Source organism: Arachis ipaensis, chromosome B7 (assembly GCF_059453495.1).
Source record: "Arachis ipaensis isolate K30076 ecotype BB chromosome B7, ASM5945349v1, whole genome shotgun sequence".
In the NCBI taxonomy this organism is placed as follows: domain Eukaryota; kingdom Viridiplantae; phylum Streptophyta; class Magnoliopsida; order Fabales; family Fabaceae; genus Arachis; species Arachis ipaensis.
This window is the reverse complement of record NC_142442.1, coordinates 139,486,796-139,512,335: the sequence shown is the minus strand read 5'-3', so window position 1 is coordinate 139,512,335 and position 25,540 is coordinate 139,486,796. Positions and strand designations below refer to the sequence as shown.

General features: G+C 32.2%; 2 protein-coding genes across 2 annotated transcripts; both read right to left on the bottom strand.

The window, feature by feature from the left end:
• Positions 1-8,173: 8,173 nt before the first annotated feature.
• On the bottom strand, positions 8,174-8,767 carry LOC148554330 (uncharacterized). The gene has a single exon (XM_088495112.1). The coding sequence runs from the start codon at positions 8,765-8,767 to the stop codon at positions 8,174-8,176; it is 594 nt and encodes a 197-aa protein (XP_088351238.1).
• Positions 8,768-9,709: 942 nt separating this feature from the next.
• Positions 9,710-19,398, bottom strand: REN1 (Rho GTPase activation protein (RhoGAP) with PH domain-containing protein). The gene is made up of 24 exons (XM_088493512.1): positions 18,781-19,398; positions 18,383-18,511; positions 17,948-17,984; positions 17,013-17,089; positions 16,600-16,670; positions 16,409-16,487; positions 16,168-16,261; positions 15,479-15,598; positions 14,984-15,061; positions 14,355-14,410; positions 14,209-14,278; positions 14,021-14,105; positions 13,404-13,647; positions 12,642-12,860; positions 12,157-12,393; positions 11,998-12,047; positions 11,611-11,671; positions 11,448-11,531; positions 11,314-11,370; positions 11,027-11,181; positions 10,856-10,916; positions 10,596-10,691; positions 10,031-10,386; positions 9,710-9,941 (listed from the first exon to the last, which is right to left on the bottom strand). The coding sequence occupies exons 1-23, from the start codon at positions 18,808-18,810 to the stop codon at positions 10,093-10,095; spliced, it is 2,484 nt and encodes an 827-aa protein (XP_088349638.1). The 5' UTR covers positions 18,811-19,398; the 3' UTR covers positions 9,710-9,941; positions 10,031-10,092.
• Positions 19,399-25,540: the final 6,142 nt, after the last annotated feature.

Below are 25,540 nucleotides of genomic sequence, written 5' to 3'. Positions count from 1 at the left end.
TTGGAGTTTTGATTTGAAGTGTTATTTTAAAAAGAAAAAAAAATTATTATGTGGCTTGTGTATTTGAAACTATTTGTTGACCCTCTGTCGCAAGATGTGACCGGGCACTTTAACTCCCCGGGTTCTCCCATGGGCATATATATATATATATATGGATTTTAAATATAATATTATTGAGTTTGGAGTTGGACTCCATAGAATATTATATTTGAGCTTAGAGTTTGTCTCCATGGATATTATTTTTGTGCTTGGGGATGCGCGCATCGAGGGACTGTCCAATGGTTAACTACTAGGACATGTCGGGTTGGCTATATAACCGACAGATGAGACTCATCATCCACAGAACATGCATATATCATATGCATTTGTTTGTTTTGCTTGATTGTGCATTGTTTTGGTTTGCTTAACTGTTTAACTCTGCTTATCTGCTACTTGTTCTACTTGCTATAATTGCTTCTCTATCTGTGTTTTTCTTACTTGAATTGTATGTGTATATTTTCTGAGAAACCCCTCTTGGCGGAGGTGTGAGAGGGGGTGTTCCACCGGTGATTTGGATGATTGGAGCAGATAGAAAGTGAAGTGTTAGGTTAAAATTAGATTCAGAACTTGAATACCTTAGATAACTTACCTAATTTCTGGTTTAGTTGAATCTTTAAGCTAAAATCTGAGTGCGGAGTTCTAGGAATGCCTCTGACTTTTTCGAGACCTTTTATATTAACTAAGCGGACACCTTTACCATGCTGAGAACCTCGAGTTCTCATTCCTGTTGTTTTTCAGATGCAGATCGAGAGGCACCTCACTGAGTGTCTGGAGTTTCCTGTGCAAGCGAAGTGTGGTTATTTTGGGATATTGTATTTTGTGTTTATGCTATGTATATATGTATATAGATTCTTCTCTATATATATTTTATGTTTGTCCCTCCTAGAGGTTGACTTAGAGAAATAGATGTTTATTCTGTAGTTTGAGTTTTATTTTGGGTTATATATATATATATATATATATATATATATATATATATATATATATATATATATATATATATATATATATATATACTCTAGCCGGCCTTAACTTCGCAGATCGAGCCTGGAGCTTGATATATGTGTTTTGGAACTCTGATATGTATATTATGTTTTTAGCCTTCTTATGATCTTACCTATCCGTTTTACGATTAACCTTGCGAGTGTGACACGATTTTCTATTTTCGCTTTTGTTTAGCTTATTCTTCAAGGCTCCTAGATATGATTTCTTTCAACTATATTTAAGTACGTATTTTACTTTTAGAGGTCGTAATACCTCCCCACCTCTGCTCTACGACTTAAGCGTAAGGCTTTGTATGGTAGGGTGTTACACATACCTGCACACACATGCAATAAGACAATTCTCTTAATGAAAAATTTACAATAAACAAGATATCCATCCATTGTTGTTGTGCTTGTTTTTGAGTTTCTAACATCACCATTGATGTACGATCACACCTTCATCCCTCAACTTTTCATAGAGTGCCAAGCACTCCCAATAAGCCCTACGGTTCTTATTATTCTCTTTTTTTTTTTGTAACATCCCGTTACCCTAAACCTTAACCCTAGCCGTAAAGCAAAGGATAACAAAGTGTCATGACAGTTCTAAAGCTTATAATATATAATATATATCCAAGAATTTATATAACTAGAAGCCCAATGAAGGAGTAAAGCTCAAAATCGCATAAAACGAAAATACGAAACGCGAAGCGTTCACACACGACAACTGAACGCGTATGCACGGACAGAACAAAACATAATATATATATATATGCCTCTAAGGCCATAAAGTCTAAAGTAAAAAGATGAGAGAAAGTACTACAACCAATAATGAAAATACAAAGAGATAGTAAAAGATCTTCCACTCTGTCACCATCCCGCAACTCACCGAGGTGGGTTACGACTTTCATCTGAAAAGCAACAACAACATATGGTATGAGAACCGAAGGTTCTCAGTATGGTAACAGTGCCCAATATATAAGATATAAGATTTCGGGACGCCAAAGACAATCCTAGAACTTCACATCAAATACAAATATTCAAGCTTAAGAAAATAAATAACTTAAACCGTAAACCATAAATAGAGTTATCTAAACTTAGGAGATTTCTAACTAATACCAATCACACCACTGTATCTCACAGCCTTCGCCAACCTACCCTCGACGCGATCCCATCGCCCCCACCTACCTAACCTCCTCAGCACCAGACAATCACAAGTATATGCAAACAAGTAATACACAGATAATATTCATGTATAATAAGTAATTCAAGAAGCAAGTAGGCATATTATACATTTAGGCAAACTGCAGGTAATCAAAGCAAACAAGCACATAAGAGATGCATATGATGAATGCTTGTCCTATTGGCTGTGATATCACATGTCGATTATAGTGCCAAACCCAACACAAAATTCGGTCGGCAACTCCCAGATTAGTCTCTCTGTTGCACATACTCAGGAGGAATAATTCTGAGGGATGAGTGCCCTACCACCTTCTCCATTAAGAGGAAAACGTTTTGAGGGAGAGTGCCCTACCACCTTCTTTTGGATGTCACATGATTTCGTGGGATAGTGCCCTACCACCTTGCAACCAGAGAGAAATGTAAGTGGGAAGCCCAGCTTCAATCCTCACATCTCAACATAGGCGGTAGACTGCCACAGACCCTACGCCGGCACTGCTACCTCAACAAGCGGGAGACTGCCACAGCCCTTACCCGAGGCGCATAGCGACTTACCAAAACAATGCATGTCACGTAAGCGGGAGACTGCCACAGCCCTCACATCCGAACGTAGGTGGGAGACCGTCATAGTCCCTACGATGGAGAACAATGCATGTCACAATCATATAGTCCATCTTAGAGACCACTGATCATAGCACACTTTTGTTCATACTCATTCCATTAACCATAAACATTCATTTTCAAGTTCCAATATAATCATAACCATCATCAACTTTCCATTTCATCATAATCATTCTCCTTTCTCAAATTCTCCTCAAAGACATACTTCACAACTTAACTTACACTAATTTCGTCCATAACCTTCCAGAACCTAAGTCATCGGCTCTAAACTTTTTACCAGAAAATATTTAGTTAAACTCACTTAGGGTACACTCTATATTTCAAAGCCTAAAAATAAGTTAAGAAATCCTAAGTAAGCGTTACAGAAGTTTACAAGCTTGTCGAGAAGGTAAAACGGTTAAAAACAAGGTTTTAAATGAAAAATAGGGCATTGTGCGTATGCATAGGGTTGTACGTACGCACACCCAAAAGAGTTTTCTCAACTTGTGCATATGCATAGAGGTGTGTGTACGCACACAAAGTAAAATTTTCTATTTTGTGTGTATGCATGAATACGTGCGGACGCACTCAACAGAAGGCTCTTCCCAACTTGTGCGTACGCATGATGTTGTGCATACGCACGAGTCACGACACTCGTTCTGCTCGAAGCGTAGGTACAGGTGTGTGCGTGGGTACACAAACCAGAACTTACAATTTTTTTAATATCACAGAATTCAGATTTTTGACACCAATTTTCAATGATCATATCTTTTTCTACAAAATTCTGATTTCCACAAAATCTATACTATTTTAAAGCTCTTTGAATTATCTTTAATTTGATACAAAATTCAATCAATTTCAAAAATTGAGGCTTAAGATATGATCCGCCAAAGTTGGCCAAAAATCCGTTTTTACCAAAAACCTTTAAAACTCAATTTTACCAACACTCTCAATTCAAAACCAATTATTCACAACCCGACAATACCAAAATCACTCAAGAATCCATGCCAAATATTCCTCAACCATATCAATCATTCAATCATCTAAATCATTTAATACTCACCTCAACCAACTCTAAATTTAACCTAATTCACACAAAAACTTATAAATTTCCATCATTATTCAACTATATAATATCCAACCTTTAATATCCCAATTTATTAACTCCTTCAACACTTATCAATCCAAGCTTCAATTTATCATTATCAAAACTTATAATCCATATCATTTATCAACAATATCAACACTTGCCATCCATTACCAACAACATCAATATTCATCATTAATTATCAACCAAAATCAATAATCATCACCAACATCAACAAATATCACAACTTATCATCAATACCAACTTCATATCACCACAACAACTCCATATCAAAAGTTCATTTCATTCAACTCATACAATTCAATCCTATTTTAGAGGCCACCAGCCTAAATTTTACGAAACATTACATATTACATAAAGGAAACCGAAACCATACCTTAGCCGATTCTCTAAAAGCACAAATACTCAAAGCTTGATTCCAACAAGATCAACAAGCCTCAAGCACCAACATCACTTCCAAAACTTACAAACTATCAAGCTATACACATATAACATACCAAAAATCAGCACTATGGCTAACCAAAATAATCAAACCACAAGAGTTTGAAGAGACTTACCTTACCCAACAAGAATAAGGGCAAAATCCAACAATATTTCAATACTAGATTATCCCTAACCAACAAAAACACAAAGAAACTCAAAAATCCAAAGCCATTCTGGAGTTTTAGGTTAGGACAGAAAATTGGAGCTAGAGAAAGAGTTTCTTACAACAAAACTTTGTTAGAAATGATGAACTCGGCGAGAACTTCGCGTGGTCGCAAACGGCTCATCAATCGGAGTTCCGTAGCTCAAGATATGGCCAAAAGAAGGAAGAGATGAATAGTAGCAACTCTCTTCTTCCTCTCTTCTCTCACCAGCGCCCCCTTTCTTTGTTTCTAGGGTAAAATGAGCTGAATGCTCATTAATTGACACTTACATATGTTAGGCTTGGGCCCAACTTGGGCCCTTTCTAACCCGTTAGCGTTTTAGGTCCGTTTTACCCACTTTGGGCCAAAATCTTTAAGATTAGTGTCCGATTTTTTATTCTAAATTATTTTTGTCCTTTCAAAACAATAAATTCAATTTTCAAAATCTTATTTTCTCAATACATGGTACCGGTCAGACTAGAGCCGGTACTTCCAGCTTAAGTGCCGGTACGCATTTTTATAAGAATTTTTTGTAAAAGATACATTTTTTCACTCAGAAAAATTCAACAAAATGAAATCCCGATGCTGCCATCAAACTTTTACGGGATAAGAAGTCCGCTCCTCTGTTTCCTTCCCTGTATGTATGTCTGAATTCAATTTTCCATTCCCTTATCGTCATTTGGTGAATTTGTCTAACCAGTGGCTCGTGATGATTCATGCATCGCTTGGGTTTGATCATCAGGTTGTACACCGTTCTAGCATCAATTCCAAACACAATTCTTCTTAGTCCAACCTTCCAAGTTGTTATCAATCCATGTAGCAGTCCCCATAATTCTTCTTGAAAAGCTGTACAATTTCCTACATTCACCATATATCCAGCCAACCATTTACTGTGTTCATTCCTAATTATGCCACCGCATCCCGCTTTTCCAGGGTTGCCCAAGGAGGTTCCATCTGAGTTAATTTTAATCCATCCAACAGGGGGCATCTTCCACGATACTTGTATCTCTCTTTTTCGCTTGGGATAATTGATAAGAGGCTCTTTTTTAAAAGCTTCTTTTATGTTTTGGACGTAAGCCATGATGGAGCTTTTAGCTTCTGCTGGTCTTGTTGTAGATTGGGTAAATATTTCTTTATTACGCTAATGCCACAATCACCAACAAGTTACTAGGAAGTATGTCTTTTATTTTTTCTGATTAATTCTACCAATTTCTGTTATCAAGTTCTACCTCACCCAGAGATTAAAGGGAGCTCTAAAGAACATGTTAAAGTGCTGCGGATAAATTAATTGATGCCAAACCTTAGCAGCTGGGGGACAGTCCCTTAGTACATGTAGAATTATTTCTTGTTGGCCTTGGCAGATGTGACAGTCTGGATTACTACTGAACAACCTTGCTCTTCTCTCCGCTGTTAAGAGTCTTTTGTGAATCATCAGCCATCCGAAACATTTTATCTTTTGTGGTCCTTGCTAGCTCCATAGGATTTTCCAAATTCTATCTTCAACTTCATTATTATTATCACTTAAGCACTTGTAAGCGCTTGCTATGGTAAACTCCCCATCCTTCAAAAGATTCCAAAGGATTCTGTCCTCACCTCCTTCATCACTTGGAGGAGGAGTTGCTCTTATCTTTTGGATAGCTTCGTGTGGGAGATAGCGAGCAAGAAAATGTAGGTTCCACTCTCCAGTTTCCAGTCTAAAGTCTCTCACCTTGAGACTGAGAAGCTCTTCTTCTAGAGGTTTTGTCACTTTCAAACAAAGTTGCCCTTCATTTCTAACCCAGGGGTCAGTCCAAAAGTTTATAGTCTTTTCGTCACCCACCGTAAAATCTGTATGTTTTATCAGTTTACTCCATTGAGCAGCCAGATTTTTCCACAAAGGGGAATTAGTTTTATAGGTCTCCATACCTTGTAGAAGGTTTCTTCCCTTCCCATACTTGCTATACATCATTCTGACCCAAAGCGCCTCTTTTTCTGTGAACAATCTCCATAGTGTCTTCATTAGAAATGCTTGATTCATCACATGAATCCTTCAGAATCCTAAATCTCCCAGCTCCTTTGGCTTGCAAATTTGTCCCCAACTGACTGCATGAATTTTCTTGTTATTCTGATCTTCTCCCCAGATGAATTTTTGTTGAAGCTTCTCAACTTCGGCTCCTCTCCCTTTTGGTATGAGGAAAAAAGGCATGTCAAAATTTAAACACGGACTCGCAACTGATTTAGCCAAAGTGATGCGTCCCGCCATTGATAGACAATTGACTTTCTTGAATTTTCCTTTTAACTCTGTTTAGGATATTTTTGTATTTTTCTTTACTTTTTCGACCATTAGTTAACAAGGCTCCTAAATATCTCCCCAAACAAGAGACTTCTTGAAAATTGCATGCTCCCTTTATACTTTCTCTAATATTATGTTCCATATTTTTTGAAAAAAGAATAGATGACTTTGTCACATTTATTTTCATTCCTGATGCCTCTTCAAATCCTTTGAGAGTTCTCTTGATTTGCTTTATTTGGGATAGAAATGCCTCTGCAAAAAGTAAGAGATCATCTGCAAATTGTAGATGTGAAATTTGAGGTCCATCTCTTCCTACCCTCATCGACTTCCATAGTCCCTTCCCAATATCATCCTTTATGGCATGAGATAATTTCTCCATGGCTATGACAAACAAGTATGGAGATATGGGGTCTCCTTATCTAAGTCCCCGATTTGGTTAGAAAATCTCTGTTTTACACCCATTCCAGAGTACCTTGTATTTCACCGACTTTACACAGGCCATAATAATCTCCAGCTCCTGCTTTTTTATGCCAAACTCCCTCAAAGTGACTTCCAAGAAGTTCCAATTTAGTCTGTCATACACCTTCTCAAAATCTATCTTGAGAACCATGAATTTCTTTTTTCCTTTCATCCTCTTCATATCATGGGTCATCTCTTGGGCTATGATAATATTATCATGTATATTTCTACTCGGTACGAAGCTTGATTGGCAGGGAGATATACGATCTTGAAGAGTTGGCTTTAACTTCTCAACTAGAAATTTTGTGATGCATTTGTATATAACATTACATAATGAGATTGGTCTGAATTGTGTGATGAACTCCGGCTAGTTTACCTTAGGGATCAGAGCCAAAAGGGTATTGTTGATGTGCTCTATCTCTCTTGGGCTTCTCCAAATATCTGCTACATATTTTGTAACCGATTCACCCAAAGTCTTCCAATTATCTTTGAAAAAGAGGGCTGGGTACCTTCCAATTAGCTTTTAAAGATTCTGTGTTGAACATGCCATTTTTAACATCCTCTGGGGAAGGTAGCCGAAACAAGTCTTCATATTGTTCCTCTTCTAATCTTGGAAAGGTATTTTCAGTAACAAGGATTGGTCTTCTTATCATCTCATTTTGATAAAGCTTTTTGAAAAAATTGAGTGCTATGAGCTTTAACTCTTTAACATTCTCGCACCATGAACCATCCTCCTTTCTTAATTTTAAGATGCGGTTCCGTCTTCTTCTAATGATTGTTTTGGTGTGATAGTACTTCGTATTCCTATCACCCTCTACAATCCATTGTTGTCGTGACTTTTGAAGCCAAAAAACTTCCTCTTGATCAAGAATCACACTAAGCTCCTCCTGTAGATTCTTTTCAAGTTCCACTAAATATGGTTCCTTCCATAAGTAGGTGACTTCTGAATACCATTCAACTTATTTAAGAGCCTTCTTTTCTTCTTAAAAATATGGCCAAAAACTTTCATATTCCACTTTCTCAAACCCTCTGTCATGATGCTTAGTGCTCTGGGAACATCAATCTCCTTATTCCATAACTCCTTTACAGCTCTTGTAAAATCACTGTGTGTCTTCCACATGGCCTCATATCTGAAGGATTTTTCAACTTTATCCACTCTTTCCGGTTCTAGCGAAACTAGGAGAGGATGGTGGTCTGAGTTAACTCTTAGAAGTATGTTTATGTTAGCATTTGGAAATGCAATTCTCCCATCAGAGTTTGAAAGAGCCATATCCAGTCTCTTATAGACTCTGTCCAACCCTCCTCTAACTCCCCCAACCCATGTAAACTTTGAGCCAATATATCCCATGTCAATTAAACCACATTCCTCTATCCATCTCTTAAAACGGTTCACAGCATGCATGTCTAGAGTAGCACTTCCTTTTTTCTCATCTGCCTTACTAATATCATTGAAGTCTCCGATCAAAAGCCATGGCAATTTCATATCAGTTGCAATTTTCTTCATTTCTTCTCAAAGTTTATATCTCAAGTGAGCATGTGGGCTAGCATACACTACTGTTAGGCACCAAAATCTTCTTTTAAAATCAGCAATTTGTAAATAAAGGAACTGCTATGGTTTCTCAACACTTGTACATTCAGGTTAGGATTATTCCACAAAACCCAAATGCCTCCCGCAAACCCCTCAGCCTCCTCCCTAATACAATAATTAAAACTCATTTCTCTAATCACCTTATCTGCCGTGTCGCCACTACATTTTGTCTCCAACAAAATTACCATATCAGGTCGATACTGTTTGCAGAGTTCTTTTAAGGTGCGTATGGACGCCTTGTTCACACAGCCTCTAATATTCCAAGATAACAGATTCATGGAAAAAGAACAAAAGAAATAATTATGTTTTTCTCTTCTCTGATGGCGCTTTCCACAACTGCGTCAATCACTCATCACTGCAATGGGTTCATTTTGGTAAAAAACACCATTCAATGCCCAATATTAAAAAAAAAAAAACCAAAAGTTCGCTCTCTACATTCCAGCATTAGAATTTAGAAAGCTGTGTACAAGGCCAATGAGCCTTGGCTCTAATGGCATTTCTCCTCTCTCCCCACCTTAAGGTCTAGGGTTCAAACCCTAAAGAATGTAATGGAGGAAAAATGTGATAAAAATATGTGAGGAGCGTGTGGGTGTGTTGTGTACCTAGGATTGGGGTTGTCCAATCCATCGACAAAAAAAAAAAAAAAAAGAAAGCTGTGTACAAGAAAAGGAAAAAAAAAAAAATAGAAAGCTACCAACTTACATGGCATCATGGACATTTCTTTTTCTATTTTGATTAATTTTGACGGGGCATTAAATTATTCCATCCGGATTTAGAAACACAATAAATTGTCCACTATATTATCTCATATCAAATGAGCTTGAACCATGTTGTATCTATTTGCTCAATGCTTTGCCAGCTTTATGCCAAACAAATCTATCATAGTTACAGTTACAAAAATAAGATTATGCAATTGCAAAATTATCATCATGCTGTTCACCAGTAGAAATCAGCATGTTAAGTTTCTAACATTTCTTGGCTTATATATATATGTCAATGGGGGACTGTTGAACTATGCCTTGCACATCCTTCATTTTCAGTTATAATGGACTCTGCTTCTCTCCTATGAACATGGACTATTGCGCCAATCCTACCAAATAAGTAAAACTTAGCAAAACTACACAAAACCTTGTTGAAGACATAGCAATGTCACACATGGAGAAGGGGGGAAGTGCTTACTGATTGCTTAAGACACATATCTGGAATTTATTGCATAACAAAACAACTGGCTGGTCTCATAATCATCGACCCTTATCCACATTATAAGACTGATTATGGAGATGGCTTTCTGATATTCCTCTTTCCAGGTGTTTCGGAGTTGGACTCCGGCTTGGCTGACTATCTGATTTTCTTAATTTCTCAGAACTTTGATGTGATTTACCTTTGCTGCTGCTTCTTTCCGGGATCTGTAGTGACTGGGAACTGTCCAACCCTCTAGGCTTCTCTTGGTTTGGCACAGGGGATGGATGTGTTTGGTTTAGCTCGGATCCTTTTCCTCTATCGGGGTTGCGCGGTAGTTCTTGACTTCGGCGAACCTTCAAAAAGGTTAAGTCCGGACATCAGCTTTGTCAGTGTAATAGTGAAATCATTTGAATAAATAAGTCAAACCTTGCATGAAGTAATTTATATCTTCTACATTTGTTTCTGGCTCAGGATATAGTTATATATTGTAACAAAGTAGATAGCCAGAATTAATTATAGAAAAGAGGAGCTAGAAAGTTTTGATATTTATGATCTGCATTACCTCTCCCTTTGAACCAGATTTCTTTAAACCAGAAGGTGGATGTTTGCTCTCTGACTTCCTCTCATTGACAGTCTCTGCTTTACTGAGGTGAGTGTCCTGTTTTACCAATGCAAATACCCATGGTTCAAGAAATTATGAATTTCAAATTCTTTCAGTAAATTTGATCCTAATTTTTAGTTGTAATTTTCATCTAATTATGGGGTTATAATGTGCCTGTGGTAGAGACTGGAATAAATACTTAATCTACATTGTGGATTTACCTTGCTCGTTGACCTTTCAAATTGTGATGTCTGCACAACTTCAGTCTCTACCTTACTCTTCCTGTAAAAAATTCCAGGCAAAAAAAAGTAAACTAATTATAAATATAAATATAACTTCCAAAAAGAAAGAAACAGAAGCATGAACAAGATCATGGGAAATGATAAACATACGATTTTCTTTCATGGTTTGATGTCGGTTGAGTCAAAGTAGATCGAGCTTTGCGCTCGAGTTGTACATTAAGCCGCATCCCAAGTTCAATAACCTTGTTCTCAAAGTTAGCCAGATCCATTTCTATGAGAGTTAATTCCCCGAGCTCTGTCCTGATCTGTAGAAAACTTTCAGATTACAAATTAGTTGAATGATGATTCAAACACACTCTTGTGTCTGATTTTGAATAAGTTTTTCATCTATACTGGATAAACCAGATAACCATCCTGTATTTAAACTTGAGTCCTACCTCATTATTTGCCCGAGCATTCTTCACCTTGACCAGTTGTTCCTGTAGTCTAATCACCTGTGAAATTTTTTTTAGAAAAAGCAGAATCTTAATTTTATGTGAATGCATGCGAAACAAGGGTTGTGGGAAAGTACTTCTTGCTCGAGACCCATACGACGCTCTAGCAAGGATTTCTTTCTGTTGTCAATATGAGATTGCAGATTTTCATTTGCCTTGGTCTACAAGACAAAGGGAATAAAGATCAGTTGACTTCAAAGAATTTAGAAACACAACCACTCGGTTTTCTCAAGTAAATACCTCCTCTGCAATTTGGTTTTGTAAGTCTTTCTTTGTATATTCAAGCTTTTCGACTTCCTCACTGATCAGAAACATTAGTGAACACAGATAAGTGAAGAAACTAACAACCACCATGCTCATTGCGCATCAAATCACATTAAGGTCTAATTCAACACATTAGGAGTTGAATTCTTCGATTAGATCCTACACCCTTATTTTAAGCTAACTATAGAATGTATCATGCTTTGATCTTTGATCAATCACAAAAACTTAGTCCGAATTCCCCAGGCACATAATAAACTTATCAAGAAACATGTCATAAATGGAAACAAACAAGATAAAGTCGAAAATACAAAAACACCACAGGGACTCAAGTAAGAGAATTAGACATATTTCATATATACTTACTCATCATCAACAGTGAAATCAATGGATTCCATGGAAAGGTTCTTCCTTGCCTGGTCAGAATACAAATAAATGCTTCAATAAAATTAGGCCAAGCAACAATGACATAAGTGGAAACACAAAAAAGAAATCACATCATGAATTTTAAAACAATTAACTTACAGAGGTACGACCCAAACAGTTGCGCCGAGAATCTGGACTATTGGATATAGTTGCAGATTTTTTGTAAGATGGGGTCGGAGAAGGTGAATCATGCGCTTTTTTCGGGTTAGCAGAAGCTTGTCCAACTGCTTCAGCAGTATTAGTTTGACTTGTGATACTTTCGCTGCCTTTGGTATCCCCATGCTTTTTTGCTTTATTTTCTAGACCATGAGCTTTTGAATTAGATTGTTCAGGATCCTGCAGATCAAAAAGATTAGAATAAGATGGTTTTTCACTCTCTCTCTTTCTTCCGAGCTGCAGCAACATCTGTTAATCTCAGATTACTTCTTTATCTTTCTTTCAGTGCATTTATATCTGAAAACTTGACGATATGAGTCTTTCCTAAATTAATTTCAGATAGAGGCAATGAAATGGATACTCTTTAATGAAAAACCTGTGTATTAAGGTTACATAAATATCATGAAATGAATAAATTAGCTTTAAACCTTCTCAGATATATAATCGGTCTCAGACTCTCCATTCTCACCGTCGGATCCACTACCAACTTCATCTGCATCTTCATCAGACTCCTGAACTGATTCATCTTCTTCATCGTCATATTCTTCATCATAGGACAAGTCTTCATCAGTAGCCTCTTCACTCTCAGATTCCAAATCATCCGAGTCAGAGTATATATCAGGGCCAGGAGAACCACAACCATCAGCCTATAACAATAACCACTTAGGAACTTGAAGAGACAATAACACATAACATCAATAACAACCATGTCATATTACAATAGGTATAACATCATTCATGCATCTCCACTCAAAAGCCTAGAGATGGTTCATAATATGGTATTACAGCTTCTATAGTCACGAGATTTGGAGTTTGATCTTTGTTTCCCTAATTTTTCCAAGGAATGGTTGAATTTTAATGCAAGGGAACTTACAAGCAATCAAACCCAAAAGAGAGACTCTTGCATGAGAGTTGTTTTAACTTTTAAGGTGTAAAGTCATTCATGGGCCTCTCTACCTAATAGCTTATATGTTTTGGAGAACTATTTAACAAGAAAAGTTGAGAGAATATGGAAGTAACTTACCCTCTATTCTTTTAGAAATAGAAAATTGTGCACAATATGTGTATGATTTATAAACAAATATAAGATCTACAATTTGTAAATGATGAAATAGTATAGAAAAAAGAATGTGACATGGTTTCATATTTCATATATAGAAGATGTAAAAGGCAGTGACCAACATAATTACCCCAAATATGTTATTATATTCTTCTAATAGAGTTATAACAATTGCTTGAGCATGGTTGGCTGCAGCAGCTGCTTGTAATAATTGCATAGAACCATCACCACCTACATCAAAATCATTTTCAATCTCACATTCTCCAGCTAGAAGGGGGCGAAGAAGCAAGGGTGCCATGCAAGCTGCCACAGCTGAGGAGCTCATTCGATTCACAGATTTGCGGGAAGCAACAATTTGCATCATCATGAGTATTCTGCACAGAATTGAACACAATAATTTACACCATCAAATTATAAACAAAATAAAATGTCAATTTCCTTTCACCAAGAGCCAAGATGCCAACCGAGCAAGGACGTGTGTGCCCGCATGAACATTTTTAATGCTAGCTGGTTTTATGTTTTAAAATCCTTTGTCAGGTCTTAACACTCCTTTTTCAAAAGTTAGTTAACAAGCATTTAAAAGACAAAACACCTTTGGCTCAGTTAACTGTTACAACTAAATTATTATTTCAATAAATTAATTAACTGAAAAGAATAAGACTATTTGTAACCCATATATTTGGCTGATAAGAAGATAACCAGAAAGGAGAGAAATGAGAATAAGAAAGCAATCAATCAATCAAATACCTTTGCAATAAGCGGCGATTTGGTTCAGGGAATGTGTCATTTATGGCTATGCGCATAGCAGAAACCCTTCTGCTACGATCAGTGCCTATCGATTGTGTCAATTTCGAACAATGACAGAAAATTGAACTTCAATAGCTAGATCCATATAAATGACATTTAAGATGCAAAAAACTACAATGGACACTTACGAACAGCTTCTAACAGTGCCTTGCAACAAGATGCAGGAACTGGAGATGATGGCAATTCCCGAAGCACATGCTGGAAAAAATTTACATAATAAAGAATTATAATGATGAATGATCCACATAAAAGGTATTAGTGCTTCAATATATACCTTGACACAATCACCAATAACATGTGCATCCTCATTTGCAGTAAACTCAGTTTTTCCTGCAAGAACAATAAGACATTATGAGAAATTTTGAATGAGAAAAAAAAAAAAAAACAGAAGAGTCAACAGCCTTTGCATGTCAAACGCTCATGTAAGGATTTAACAATATTCCATTAAATCCAATATTTTGATGAACTAATTGATAAGTGATAAAAAAAAACTCTCTTTTGGTTTGTACCAGGGTATCCATCAGGCCGGGAGCCCAATGACTAATCCCTCGGGTACTGCAGAGGCACACAAAGTGGGCGACCCTCCCAAGCAAGCAAGCTCCATTCCCATCTTCCAGTGAGGATCGAACTCGGGAGAGATGGTTAAGGGACACAGACCCTCATCCATCTGTGCCAACTTGCGTTGGTTACGCTCATGTAAGGATTTAACAATATTCCATTAAATCCAATATTTTGATGAACTAATTGATAAGTGATAAAAAAAAAAAACTCTTTGATGGACAACAATCCACATATTTCTCAAAGCAATTTAAAGGAAAATCCAGAATTATAGTGTAAATATTTAATGGCAGAATATGTGAGAACAATCTTCCGGATATTTGTAATCAAAATGGAAGCACAAACCTTGTTCATATTCCCGAACACGTCGTTCAACGTCTTCAACATCAGCTGCTTGTCGCAAGATCCCTTCTACATTGGCTCCTGTTTTATAGCATTCATTAGATTCATGTAAACACTACTGGACTAATAAGAACTAATTTCCTATCAATCAACATTTTTTTTTAATTCTCATATATATTTAAAGACTTACTTTTATAGAAAATAAAGGGTGAAAGTCTAGGTTAAAATATATCAATCAACAAAGATTAAATAAGCTGGATAAGGTAAACTTTTCAGCAAAATAAAGAACCAAAATCTAGGTTAAAAGACATCCATCAGTGATGCACTAGTAATAAAATGTCTGGTATAATGCATCAATCACGCATTTAAAAAATTCTCTAACTCATTAAAAAGTAGTCACATTCACAATACACACACATTTATATTTTCTTAACAAAGTTTGGTCAAAGTGTTACATAAATTTTTTTCCTGCCAAAATCCTGAAAATTAAAAACCTACCATATTCTTCTATGAATCTCAGGGCTTTCTCCAAAAATGTTGGAGTTCCATCGACATCCTCCAGAGCAAGTAAAATCGGTCGGCCAATGACAATGGATTTAACTGGTTCCTTATCCTTCACTATAACAGAAGCACAGACAAATCATTGCAAATGAAAAGCAAGCCAATTATGGATTTTTACAGCATAAAGCAGAAATGTCATCACAAAAAAATTTAAAGCCAAGGTACAATGCAAATGTTAAATAAATGTGTAATATCTGCATAAACAACCCAGATAAAACAGAAGGAACAATTATCCTACAAACTTAAAGCAATGAGCATTGTCAAGTACCATAAAATAAATGGATATGTAATATCCACATCACTGATCAAACTTGTACTAAAACTTAACTATAACTATCTGAAGCAGTGTATACCACATTTGTAGTGTACACATCACAACGTTTGAAGTTTGAACTGCGGTCAAATGACACATGTAAAGCAAAATATAACAAGAGCATACATGCTAGTCTGTCATGTATTATGGCTTGTCTAAGTTGTTTTTAGGACTGATTATTGTTTCTGAACTTTCTCACTACCCTCCTGTGGGTTCTAGTGAGTATTGTAGTTATTTTAAAAAGTTAAAAACCAGAACATGTGTTGGTCCATAGAAATATCAATTGAATTAATCTAATTGTTCCTGAAGATACCATTTTGCTCCATCATATTGTTAGCACTGGGTGCTTGTGCTAGAGCATTCTCAAGTGCGGTCTTCCACTCATATAAATCTTCTGTAGTTTCGGCCTACATTGTCAGCAAATGATTGATAAGTTACATGTGGATAAAGATTTCGCGTTCTCCACTCTTTGCCTATTTTTATCTCAATGAGATGAACTCAATGACTATATGCGTCATGCATATAAAAGATCAAAGTGTCTTGAAAGTATTTACCTTAAGTGTGAATGCTCGTCCATCATGAGCATCGGGAAATTGAACTGTCAAAAGTTTCTTGTCCGCTTTGACAATGACACTACAAAATTTGACAATGTGGTTAAGGAGGTCATGAAACTTCGTGCTCCTTTTATGATATTATGAACATAAACAGAATGGTAATCATATGGAGTTGTAGAAATCAAGCCAACCTGCCTGAATTGTTTAGGTCGATGCCACCGAGAGTCAAATTTACTTCACTTCCTTTCTGAGGGACAGCACTCTGGAAAGAAATAAAAAATTAGAAAATCCCCCAAAAGGAGGAAATGATGTCCACTTTCTGCTCAACTTCATTTGACAAAAGAACCTAAAACTTCAAAAGCTAAACCCAAGACTTCTTCCATGGATATATTTTTACTTATTAAGAAAACTAGTGACATAAAATTTAAATGAAATTCAAAATCTAATTTATGTTCCCTAAGCTAACACACTACATGGCTAATTACCAATTTGATTTATTCAATTAGTTGAGCATCTCATGTGATGCCAAAACACATGATAAATGCTTACACATTACAAGGAAACCTAGTTGAACAAATTCAAATGCCAAAACAGAATTACTTACCGGATCACTTCTGAAGAAAACAAGTGAATTTTGTGTCAAAATAAACCACCTTTTCTTCCAAGATGTCCATCCAATTCCTACACATCAATATATATCAGACGTAGAAATTTTGGTTCGCATTGGATGTTGTTTAGTAAATATTCGCTGAGTGGTTGAATATTGAAAGGATTAAAAGAAGAAATGGAAAATATAAATTATTTCAATACTGACACTCAACACATTTATTTCCTGAGTCCTACATATCTAACACTGGTTCAGATCAGATATCTCTTTGGACTATACTTCAAAGATTATTACAAAATATTGTTCAATTCCTGGATATTTTTTCCCCGGGTAAAGTACTCTCTCTTTCCCTGCATTTTGCATTTACTACATAGATCTCCCCATTATTATGATAGTTATATATATAAAACAAAGGTATATAATGCATCAACTAACTCAGTACAGTTTTCAGGCCCAACAAATTCATTAGCAAAGCCATTAAGTCGAGAATGCTTTGAGGTCACATCTCTTATCCTTCCCGTATATATTCAACCTTTATGTCAAGAAAATGTGAAGAGTGCATGAAATTGGTGAACTGTGTGCTGAACATTCAATTCAAACAGTTGGACACCAAAGTAACCATTAATTAAGTTGGACCAAATGAATGCACTTTTCTGTTTTTTCCCTCAACTTATACAAGGCCAAACATCCAAGAGCTTATGATTCAGTTTAACAAATGATTAATTAGTAGGAATGACATTATTTTGGGGAGTGTGATAAACTTCTAAAAACTGTGTTCTAAGATATGATATTTCTCTTGGGTTTTAAACATTTACATCTTGCTAGTACTGTTGGTAAAAGACTGTCGATGCGCTCTTATTCGATGCATTTAAAATCACATAAATGCATGGTTTCTTGGGGAGAAAATACGTGAACTAGTTGAGTGAACAAACCTTTAGAAGATATGAAAAGTGGCCCACTCTTGAAAATCTGCAAGATACAAAATCACAAGAATATATGAACTGAGGTAAAAGAAAGACACAGAGTAATTTCAGCAGTAAAAACAAATTAATGAAGATATGAAAAACTATATTTGCCTTCAATCTATCTAATTTAATAGTGATGAACTTTTTCCCTTTTCAAATTAGCATTCATTTCACCGTCTAGGCAATCTTAGTTAGGATATATGCTTAAGCTGTGACATAAAAGAGAATCTAGAGAATAATTGCCAACAAGTTACACATAAGATCATGCAAAAGCCTAACATGGGAAAAATGTGAATCAATGTAGCAATGCCAGGGCTATGATTCCATAAGGTGGATATCACATTAGTCCCTTTGATCCAAAGTCACACAGAAAATCCATCATTTTCAAAGGACAACAGTTACCGTATTCGTGTTTCCGGCGCGATTTTGCTGCACCTCTCGCTGGCTATCTCGCGGTGGAAATTGATGCTCAGGTGGCCGAGGCCGGGGTGTAGAAGGGAGGGGAATAGTGGCCCCGGCCCCGGTAGTTCCCTACAAAAACAGAACAAAACATAATCATTCTCCCTCTCTTTCCCTCTTTTTCTGTTAATGCAGAAAGTTTAGGTGGATTCAACCCAGTAGCACAGTCAAGCAGTCTCAATTTGAAAACATAAACACACCACCTTTGCAATTTGCAGCTATCAATTCAGTTAAACAAGAATCATCTATTTTATTAACATTGATCTCATTTGTGTATATTCATTATTAAGAGATACTAAAACAAACAAACAACAAAAAGAGATAGATGAAACATTTTCCACCTGAGACAATTCGGCACTTTTGTTGGTCATATCTGTGATCCTTCAAAAAATCACAGAAGCATATCCCAGAAAATTATCCAACGAAGCTCACCACATTCAATTGAATAAAAAACGGCAATGCAGGTTCTCATAAAGCACTATCACCTTTTTAATTTTGAATGAGGCATTATAACATATACCTCAAAAATTGAAAAAAGAACAAAAGTTTCAAGAGAAGGAGAGACAAAATGGATAAAGAGGAAGCGTGAAAGTGGGTGAAAAACACAAAAACGAAAGAAGAGAATTGGAGTGTGTTTGTGATTGTGACTTTGTCTTTGTCTTTGTCTTTGTGGTTTGTGAATTGTGATTGTGTTTCTCTCTCTCTCTATAAACAAAGAAAGGAAGGAGCGGGTCTTCCTAATGTGAAGGAGTTGTACACGTCAGCCTTCAAAAACGGAAGTCGTCATCGTCATGGCTATGGTTATGGTTATGGAGGGAACAAGCAAAGAACAAAAAAAATCTGAGGGAAAAAGAAAACCAACAAGGGTCATTTTGGTCATTTTGGCTATAGTTTGATTTTGATGATCCGTCAGTGTGCTTTTGTGTTTCGGTTGTGTTCTTTTTCTAACATTATTACCTTCCAAAAACAACGAGAACGTGTCTTTTCTAGTTTTTTATGTTTTTTTTTTTTCTCTCCCGGAACTTGGTGTGTTGGTGTTTAACTTTTTTTTTTTTTAACTAAAGATAGAAGAATCGAACCCGCAACTTCTTAATTGAGTTAAGTATAGGAAGATTATATCATTTGAGTTATAACTCATTGGCGTTGGTGTTTAACCTTTATAATGGATAGAGTAGAGTTTGAATTCAACCATAATCCTATTTGTGGATTGGAATTTTATATAAATTCAATCATATTCGGATAGATAATATTCCAATCTTAATCATGTATGTTCTTAATCTGAGTATCCGACCTTATTTATGGGTTAAAAAAAAATATGTAATATTATTATATAATATGATAATAATTTAAAATAAAATTAATTTTTATGTAAAAAAACGTATTAAATTATTAATTAATAATTTTTTTAGTATTTAATGATCTTTTTTATTTAATGATAAATTTTTGATTTAACATCTATATAAAATATATTTTTATTGAATATCCTCAAATAAGGTGTATGTTGTCACTCCTAGGGTAAAGCGCATGTTGTCAATCTTATTGGGGTTCTTAGTTTTTTTTTTTTGGATAAAATAATATTTTAGGATGGAAACTCCCATGTTATTTTTATGTGAAGTTAATACTTGAGAATTATTCGATAATTTAATAAATTTGGTTAAATCATCTTTTAACTATTCTCAATTATTAATTTTACATATCCGTAATATTTTCATGCGAAGTTAATACTTGAGAATTATTAGATGATTTAATAAGTTTGATTAAATCATTCTTTAACGATTCTCAACTATTAACTTTATATAAAGATAATTGTATGTGAGTTTTTATCATATTTTGGATAATAATGTAGAGAATACAATTTTATTATATTGACAGTATAAGATATTTTACATAATTGTTTAATTATATTTGTTCTTTTAGATAAATATTTACGTAGTTGATATAAAAATATTTTTCTTATCTCACCAAATTAATATAATAAGATGGTAAAAATTCATGAAATTGTGTTTACATGAAGTTGATAATTTATAATTATTATATAATAATTTAGTCAAATATATTAAATTATATAACGATTTTTAACTCATAATTTCACAAGAAATAAATTACACTTGAATTTTTATCTAAAAAAATATTTGTTCTAGAATATTTCTATAAATCTAATACTAAGAATTAGGTTCAAGAGTATAAGAAGTTATGAGGATCCAGTTTGATGATTAAGATTTAGTTTGGTAAAATTTTTAGTTTTGAAAAAAAAAAAACTTATAAAAACTAACTTTTAAAAATTAACTTTTTTTTTTTAAGTTGTAGCATGTTGTAAATTAAATTAGAAATAGAATTTGAATAGGTAGCTATTACAATACTCTTTTATTGTTTAAAATTTTAAAACTCTATTAAAAATTTATTAATTTGGTAGGGTGATTAAGCAATTAATATATACTAAAAAAATTAATTCTTTTTAAAAAATTACAAAAATATTAATTATAATCTTTAATCAATATTTCAATAAATGACAATTATGATTACTATTAAAAATTTACCATATTCTATTATTATATAAAATATAAGTTAAGCAATTAATACATACTAAAAGAATTATTTTTCGTATTTTATCTTTTCTGCGACACAAATTAAGAGATATGCTGCATTTACTTTTAATAATTTATACATCAACATAAAATTTATATTTGTTTAATTGTACGCATATAATTTATTCATCACGCTTTATTTTACTTTTTTTAACTTTACTTTATAATTTAACAAGTGTAATAACCCGTGTCATGCACGTGATAAGATTGAAATTATAATTTTAAGTTGTTTTATTAAAATTAATTTGAATTATAATAATTTGACTAATAAAAAAATAATACGTTATGCATTGTTCGTTTTTTCTTAATCTAGTGTTAAGTATATCAACTCTAAAATAGTTATTAATCAGTTTTAGTAATTTACTTTTTTCAATAAATCAGACATGTATATTTAATATGACCATAAATAACCTAGTAATAGTGTAATACTGTCTACTAACAAATTTTTATATGTTATTTACCGTAAAGTAAGAACATATCAAAATCAGCTTAAAATAAACAACAAATTATTAGAGAATTATAATGCACAAAGTTCTCTAATAAATAATAAATAATTTAAAACTACTAATATTTATTTAATACATCATATGTTAATACCAAGAGTATTTTCTAAAAAGATATATTCGTAAAAATAGATATAATATGATTACAAATATAACATAAACAAATATGTTAAATAAAATGTTAAACCAATATGCTTACAAATGCCTTTATTAAATTTTGCAAATGCCTTTATTAAATTTTGCAAATTGGAGAATAATTAAGTATGTATTCGGTTGTTTGGTGATCACATAGATAATTAAATAATTGAGTTGTAAATTGATCTCACAGTGTGCACCTTATTTTTTTTCATTTCTAAATAAAAGCAAGAATTAAGTGAAATAAGTAATAATATATAATAAAAAAGATAAAATATTTTGCATATGTATAGATAATTGTTACAAAATAAAATCTTATTGTGAAATATTAAAATTTTACATACTCCAAATCATGAAGATCAACCACAATGTAATGGTCACTTCTTTCTATTTTTTATCATGATATAAGCTCTTCTTTTTCGGTCAATAATCCAATAACATCTAATTAAAAAAATGAATTAAAAATATTAAATTAAGGACAAATAAATAAATAACATAATAAATTACTTATAAATTAAAAAAATTACCAATTTATTTTATATTAAACGATAAAACTAACAATATATTAATAAAATGATATACCTTTAAAAAGTCGCAATACAATTTTAAATATTTGCATAATTTAAAACCACTAATATTTATTTAATACACCATATGTTAATACTAAGAGTATTTTTTAAAAAGATATATTCATAAAAATAGATATAATATGATTACAAATATAACATAAACAAATATGTTAAATAAAAGGTAAACCAATATGCTTATTAATGCCTTTGTTAAATTTTGCAAATTGGAGAATAAGTATATTTTTGATTGTTTGGTGATCACGTAAATAATTGAATAATTGGATTGTAAATTGATCTCATAGTATGCACCTTATTTTTTCTTATTTCTAAATAAAAGCAAGAATTAAGAGAAATAAGTAGTAATATATAATAAAAAAGATAAAATATTTTGCATATGTATAGATAATTGTTACAAAATAAAATCTTATTGTGAAATATTAAAATTTCACATACTCTAAATCATGAAGATCAATCACAATGTAATGGTCACTTCTTCCTATTTTTGATCATAATATAAGTTCATTTTTTCCAGTCAAAAGTCCAATAACATCTAATTAAAAAAAATTAAAAGCATCAAATTAAGGACAAATAAACGAATAACATAATAAATTACTTATAAATTAAAATTTTTTACCAATTTATTTTATATTAAACGATAAAACTAACAATATATTAATAAAAGGATATACCTTTAAAAAAGTCGAAATACAATTTTAAACATTTGCATAAATAAACTATTAAATTTATGTTATCGATAAAATGATGCTATTATATGATTTCTTTGCAAAAATTAAAATAAAAAAAAAACAGTTTGTGTAGATTAATATAAATTAACTACGTACCAAATAAGTTGGATTGTTCTTTTGTTTGTTTTAATATATCAGCATGAGTAAAAAAATTGAAATGATTGTCAGAAATTTTACGATCATCGACCGTATTTATTATACGTGACTCCTTCTTAAAAATTATTCTATATACGTGTGCAGTCGGAATATAAATTTCGCTTGATTCCTCGATCACAAAATCTGAGAAGACATAGACATTTCCCTCAATCAGTTCATTCTCAAACATCTTTGCCAAATAATTTTTTATTGAAAAATGAATTTTATTACACTGTAAAACAAATTAAATATAAAAACTATTAGCAATTATAAAGCTATTAAATGGCACTGTCTTTGATTGCAATTGTTTACTTATCAAATAAATTTAAAATACGAACAAAAAAATATTTATAAATTGGACCTAACATCACTTGAAATAATCATGAAAAATAATCGACTAACTTTAACATCCATTAGAACCATTTCTATGTAAGTCGTCTTACTATTGTCAAATTTGGATGAGACTTTCTATAACCTTATAATTCTTTCCTTTATTTTCCAAATTTTTTCATCACATAATCTACTATAAGTAACACTATTGATAGAATCGTAGCTAGCAGCCATTATGTATGAAAAATAAAAAATAGAAAAAGAAAAATGTCTGAATTATGAATTCTCTAAATGATAAATAATTGTAAAAATTCACTATATATATACACACACACATTAATTATACACGGTAATAATTAGCCAATATTTTTAATAGAGATACTTGCTACAATTAGATGACAATTATGCCATTATATTTTATTAACCTTTATGATTAATTCAATGAAATACTTACTCAATATATATGTTATCTACATTATTTATATGCCAATATTTTTAAGAAAGAGCTAAAAGAGGAGATATATAAATATATATAATATTATTACTATATAAGAAGTAGATATAAATTGCTACGTTCTTTTTTATTTATTATACAACTTAAAATTATAATATTATGTTATTATTAATTGTAGATACTTACTACAATTATATCAAATTTAATTATGACTCTAAATAAATAAAATATATAACAATCAATATTATTTTTTTTACATTCAATATTTACTGTAAATATAAAAAGTAAAATAATTAATGAATAAAAATAGGAGTAGAAAATAAAATATATTAATTAAAATTTAATTTGTTAAATAATTGATCTTGTGTCCATGCAATATAATTTCATAAAAATGTTATGAATCACAACTTTTTTATACCACAAAAGAAATACTATACGTAATTTTTAGTAGATAAAAATAATTATAAAAATTAATTATTAATATTGATATCAATCACAATTTATTATCGATACTTCAATCCTTTTTAAAATATATTTTATTTTTTAAAAATACAATGCAGGTACCATATATACCTTTTCTATTATTATTATTATTATTATTATTATTATTATTATTATTATTATTATTATTATCTAATTGATATCAAATTAAATGAGTCATCATTAATGTGTGTACCAACTATCTACTAATAAAATTATTACACATAAATGAGAATTAGAACTATATCAATTAATACAATTAGAATAATTAAAAATATTGATAATTGATAATTAGTCTAATAATGTATTGATACCTCACTTTTATTAGTTGATAGTGTATTAAATATTGATTTTATATAATTATAATAAAGATATTTTCTTAAATTAGTATAATTATATATTATTCATTAAATGTTAATTGTAATATAATTATAATAAGATATTTTTATAAAATAAATTTAGAAGAGAGAATAATACTTTTATTTTGGAGGAAAAATAAATTCATGAGGAATTGACACCTCACTTTCATTAGTTGAAAAAAATCCAGTTTTAGTATATTAAGTAGATTTTTTTACGTATTAATTTTATATTTAATATTAAAACATGACAATTTACTATGTTATTTTACTATTACTGAATGTAGTATTACATTATAAAATATAAAAATTGAAGTGATTATTATATAGCTTAGATGGATTGGACTAAATATAAAAATATAAAACAGAATATTATTATTAAATTTTAGTAATTTTAATTAGTCAATAATTTAAAATAAGATAGAAGTGACTATTCATAATTAAATAGTTTTGGTTGATTAGACTAAAAAAATTGAAAAATACTCTAAATAAAAAGTCAAATTAACTTTAATATTAAATTTATTAATACGATTTTAATTTTATATAATAGTTAGATAATAGATTAGTAAAAGCAAATGGAAGGATGATTTTAATTAGTATTCGATAAAATATTCATTTAGAATAATTAAAAAAAAGTAAAAATATAATATTATTAAAAATAATATATTTTTATGTTTAAAAAATTACATTTAAATAAAATATTTGTAAAATATAAAATTTAGAGTAACATAGCTTCATGAACATCAATCGTTAATCAATTATGAACTAACATAAAATTATAATACAATTTATTTACGAAAAAATAATC